The 5,537-nt window shown below is 35.2% G+C and overlaps 1 protein-coding gene across 4 annotated transcripts; it reads left to right on the top strand.

The window, feature by feature from the left end:
- Positions 1–289: 289 nt before the first annotated feature.
- Positions 290–4,025, top strand: ben (bendless). 4 transcript variants are annotated; one of them, XM_068303288.1, is made up of 2 exons: positions 290–377; positions 2,921–4,025. In XM_068303288.1, the coding sequence occupies exon 2, from the start codon at positions 2,971–2,973 to the stop codon at positions 3,424–3,426; it is 456 nt and encodes a 151-aa protein (XP_068159389.1). In that variant the 5' UTR covers positions 290–377; positions 2,921–2,970; the 3' UTR covers positions 3,427–4,025. The 4 variants fall into 4 exon arrangements, with proteins under 4 accessions (XP_068159389.1, XP_068159390.1, XP_068159388.1 ...); XM_068303289.1 differs by having other exon boundaries at positions 307–326; XM_068303287.1 differs by having other exon boundaries at positions 333–494.
- Positions 4,026–5,537: the final 1,512 nt, after the last annotated feature.

Below are 5,537 nucleotides of genomic sequence, written 5' to 3'. Positions count from 1 at the left end.
ATTACATACTGTTAAGCTGGCTGCTATGGCTGTCAGTACATTTGACAGCTGCTTAGCTCTAGAGCTGTCAGCTAACCAGCACATTTTATATATGGAATTTCAACTATTTGAAAGCAAAGTCACAAATAATAATTAAATCTGAAAGAGAAATAAATAAACTGTTTAAAATAAATCACTTTAACATGATATTTTTGCTCAAAGTGTTTGAAAATGTAGAATAATTTTTGAAAATTTTCTCTGCGAGATGGTGGCAACTCTATAACTCGGAGTTAGCGGCTCACATGGACGCAATACAGTGAAACATTAGTTACACACACATAGAAAAGGTTAAATTTTTTTTTGTTTCCAAGTGTGCTTCGATATTCATAAAATTTGTGGTAAATTTTCTGCTGCAAATAATAAAACTAAAATCGCAACAAAGAAAGCAAATCGAAGAAAACAATAAATTGTATAGGAAACTAATCTCGAATACGAGAAAAACAGTTTCTGCCTTGGTAAATTGTTTTGTGCACCCCAAAAATACATACACACATACATACATGCAATAAATGTATAAATGTTGTAGATTTTTCGCTTTTTTTTTTTGCCATTTGCTTGTCTCAGTGTCAGTGCAGCAGCAGCAGCAGCAGCAGCAAAAGCAATAACAAAATTAGTAAAGAAAAAGAAAAACATATTTAGCAACCAAATTAATTGCAAAATTGTTCAAATTTTCAAGTCAAGTGTGTCTGTGTGTGCATGTGTGTGTGTGTGGGTAAGCTGTATTATTTAAATTAAAACACATTTAACGATCGTTGCAAAAAGGAAAAAAAAAAACTTTTACTCTGTGATTCTTTCTCTCTCTCTTTCTCCTTCTCTGTCTTGATGGCAAAGCCGTCTTTTTTTCTTATGCTTTTTCCTTGTCTTTTTCGTGCGTGCCTGTGTATGTGTGTGTGTGTGTGAATATGTTCGCTATTTGTACATTTTCTTATTAGAAATATCATTAAAAGCTCTAGTTATTGATTATTTTTTTTGTTATTTGACATATGCGTGACAATTATTCCCCACCCCCTACTTACACACACACACCCACACACCTCCTTACCTACATCAATACTTTTGGTCATGTAGCGGCTTAAGTGTATGTACATATATGTGTGAATGTGTGTGTGCGTGTGTCACTCAAAAAAATCGATAAATTTTAATACATATTTAACAAAAACAACGACAACAACAAATGAAAAAAAGGAACCCAACACCTTCTCCACCCTTTAACCATGCATTTTATTTCAGATTATTCGTTTCATATTCTGCCTCCTGGAATTTGTTTTTGTTGTTTTGTTGAATAGTTCTGGCAAATTCGTTCACCCTCGCATACGCAGGCAGACGCTTACACAGTGTTGTTTGTGCTGTGTCGGTGTGCCTGTGTGTTTGTGTGTCTGTGTTTGTGCGCATACAATGAGACCGGGCGTCACGTCGGCATATAATAATAATGCGTGAGCGTTTAAATATGTTTTTCTCGTCTCGTGCGTCATAGAGAAAACGCATTTTATTTGCATCCTCTTGTATATATTGACTGCATTTTATCCTTGGATCGTCCTGTGACCTCACACAACAACACCAGTTTGGGGGAAAATCGATTACATGCACATGCACTTGCTTGCATGTTTCTGTTTCATGATAAGAGCTTAACTCGAACCATTTTCCATGTCCTTGTGATCCGAAATGTACCAGTTCCATTGGTTCATGTAATTTAATCTTACAATTAGTTTAAATATATATTAAAGGATATTTGTGATGGGTTAAAATCAATTAACCTTTAAAACAGTTTGTCCTTATAAAGGTCAAGAGAAGGACTACACTGGTCCTCAAACTGGTTTCAAATTCTATAAAATTGTAATTTAACCTCACTTTTAGTGAGTTTAAAAGTAAAATTTTCAACTAATCTTTTTTAAAACTTTTAGAGAATTTTCAAAGTTTAACTGGATACGCTGGAAAAATGATTAAATAAATTAAGCTTTGATCCATTATAAGAGGTTTTATCTAAATATATTAAATGATTTCTAAATTAAGGACACTTAAGGGACTTGAAAATGGATTTAGCTATAAGTTTAGAATTTTCAAACTGATCTTCAAAGAAAACAGTTGAATTTAGTTGACTTTTGGCCGAGAGAGAGAGAGACAGAGAGAGAGAAAATATTTCTGGGGGGATGATCCGCATCTTCCACTTTAGGAAATCCTGTAAAATTTCGTGGGGGGCATTTGATCAGTTTGTCTGACCACTTCGAAGCTTCATTAGGACAGATTTATGCAGTAATGACCACACCTCCTCACTCTCCTCCCTAGATAGGTTCGTGATATTATTAAAAATTTAATAAATCATTTAGAATCCTCAAAACTAAATACAATTCTAATTAGACAAACTACAAATTGAAAATCAATTGCATTAAAATATTGCAAATTAGTTTACGAATTAGAGCCAAGTCTTAAAAGTTTCTTGGATGGGCTTGTTTTTACACATATGTATGTACATAGAAAGTGGTTCCAACTGGTAGCCTGGGCCAAGTATCTAATGGCCATGTGAGTAGTGTTCATGCAACTCTTTTGCTCGTTTTTTTTTTTTTTGTGTTGCATGCAGATGATGATGCTGCTGCTGCAAGTTGCAGGGAGGGAAAACTTTCAATTGTGCTGCCATTCGTTGTTGTTGCTTATCTGTCTGTCTGTTTGTCACATGTGTGGTAAAAGAAAGAAAGTGAATGCTAGACTAGAACTGAAAAAAAAACCATCCCAGATGCAGACAGACACTCGGCAAAACTTTCAATTTTTGTTTGAGAGAATGTTGTTGCTATGCCAAAATAATTTGATTGTTATTGCATTTTATTTGTCGTTTATTTTCTTTTGATTATTATTATTATTATGATTTTTGTTTGTTTGTCATTTATAGAGAACACACAGTCGTCGTCCCCCCCTAAGATCCAGAGAGAAGAGAACACGATGTCGAGTCTGCCACGCCGCATCATCAAGGAGACGCAGCGCTTGATGCAAGAACCGGTGCCTGGTATTAATGCCATACCCGATGAGAATAATGCCAGATATTTCCATGTGATTGTTACCGGACCAAATGACTCGCCCTTTGAGGGTGGCGTATTTAAATTGGAACTCTTTTTGCCCGAAGATTATCCGATGTCAGCACCAAAAGTTCGTTTCATAACAAAAATTTACCATCCAAATATTGATCGTTTGGGCCGCATTTGCCTTGATGTGCTCAAAGATAAATGGAGTCCAGCTTTACAAATTCGAACGATCCTACTATCGATTCAAGCCTTGTTAAGTGCACCCAATCCCGATGATCCATTGGCCAATGATGTTGCCGAATTATGGAAAGTTAACGAGGCTGAAGCCATACGCAATGCCCGTGAATGGACCCAGAAGTATGCTGTCGAAGACTGAAGCAAAACAAACCACATGGAGCAAAACGAGTTGAGTTGAGTTGAGTTGGGTTGAGTTGGGTTGAGTTGAGTTGAGTTCAGTTGAGTTGAGGAGCAGCGACCACCAGTAGAAGCAGTTGATAAACAGGATGTGGGGGAGAAGCAAAAGCGTTGACGTTGGCCCAGACATAGCGAAGTCAACTTCACTATGGGTGCATGTCTGGGTGGGCGTAATTTGGGGCATTGGGGAAGCATACTATAACAAAAAAACAAAACAAAAAACATCAAATTTTTTTTTTTTTGTGTAATACAATTTTTTTTTGTTCTTGGGCGGGTTTTTGCTCTTAACTTAAGTGTGGATTGAACATAATGAAAAAACAAAAACAAGAAATTGTAATATTACAAAACATATTTAGAGATCATATAAATACAGTCTATTGTGTATAAGTGCGAGAAACGATTTGAAACGATTTTCTCAGAAATATATACTGCAAAGCAAATGCAAAAAGAAAAAACAAAAAAAAAAAAAAAAACAAGAAAAAAACAAAACAAAAAACCAACAAAACAAACACTAAAATAAAAAATCAACAAAAAAAATATATATATGTGCATATTTTGTTATTTTAGTTGAAAATTTTATTTTTCTAATATTTAGAGACAAAATTTGAAGAAAATACTCTTAAATGAATCCTTTGCATGGATCATTTTTTTAAGGACATGGGGAGAACAGCTTTTTCAGCTCGTTCGAGAACACTTTCGATCAATTTTTCAAAGGTAAGTTATCGATTTTCGGTGATCCTTCGGTGAGCTTCATTTATCTTGTACACCGGAGACTGATCCTTGGGGAAAGGGTAGGGTAAATTAAGGAAATATACCTTCCCTTTTACCCATAGAGACAAAAGTTGAAAAAAATACTCTTAAATGAATCCTTTCCATTGACCTTTTTGGTTAAGGACATGGGGGAAAAGCTTTTTCAGCTTGTTTGAGAACACTTTCGATCAATTTTTCAAAGGTAAGTTATCGACTTTCGGTGATCCTTCGGTGAGCTTCGTTTATCTTGCACACCAGAGAATGATCCCTGGGGAAATATCCCTTCCCTTTTACCCATAGAAACAAAAGTTGAAGAAAATGCTCTTAAATGAATCCTTTGCATGGAACACTTTCAATTTCTTTAAGGAAAGTTATCGATTTTCGGTGATCCATCGGTGAGCTTTATTTATCTTTAGATTTTCGGTTTTATTTCTAATCGCACTTCAATTGATTAATATGATCAAAAAATGAATGAAGGAACTTTCCAGGATGGTATATCATTTACTTCCTTTAAAGATCATCATCCTAAGATAGACTTAAGCTAACAGAGGAGCTAATTTCTCGGAAATTTTCTATTCGAACTTTGTGGCAATCAATTTTCCAACAAAAATGAGAAATTTTGATCCAACTAAAACTTAAGATAAAGTAAGTAAGTATTCCATAAACTAGCTTAGATTGGTAAAACCTTTTAAAAGTTAAATATAGCACGAAAATCGTTCTTGGATATCTTGATTTGGCAAGTTTCACAGGAATAAGTTGATTAGTCACCTTGTGCTCTTTTTTCGGGTGTGTTGGAGTATAAAAATTGCATGCAAAAGGACACACGCCCACAGAGACACACACACACACCCAAAAGAGACACAGAGGCCAGAGAGGGGAGTTGAAACAAGGTTCGACTTTTAACTGCCCACAAGAAGCCCCACTTTGGTCCTTTCGTCTCTGACAGAGGAACGAGGAGCGAGATATAGGAAAAAATTTGATGACCGAAAGGGAGATAGAAAGCGTGAGAAAGCGAGAACAAGCAGAGAAAACATCCAATCCAAGGACAACAAGGAGGCGCGGCCTTTACTAGTCTCTTACTAAGAGTTGTTTGAAAATTACTAAAAATAAAAATATTGATATGCTGAAAAATATTTGAACTAGAAACTCGAAAACGATTTCAAAATCTTTGGAACTTGTATATTAGACAGTCAGATCGGGAATCCATACAAAAACATTCATAGTCAAAGCGATACACTCTCTGCCACTTGAATAGATTCACGTGCTAAATATATTTCCCAATATTTTCAATAAACATTATTGGCATAATTAATATTCTATATT

This window comes from Drosophila tropicalis, unplaced genomic scaffold, assembly GCF_018151085.1.
Source record: "Drosophila tropicalis isolate 14030-0801.00 unplaced genomic scaffold, ASM1815108v1 contig_158, whole genome shotgun sequence".
Taxonomy (NCBI): Eukaryota; Metazoa; Arthropoda; class Insecta; order Diptera; family Drosophilidae; genus Drosophila; species Drosophila tropicalis.
This window is presented reverse-complemented; position numbering and strand designations above follow the sequence as displayed.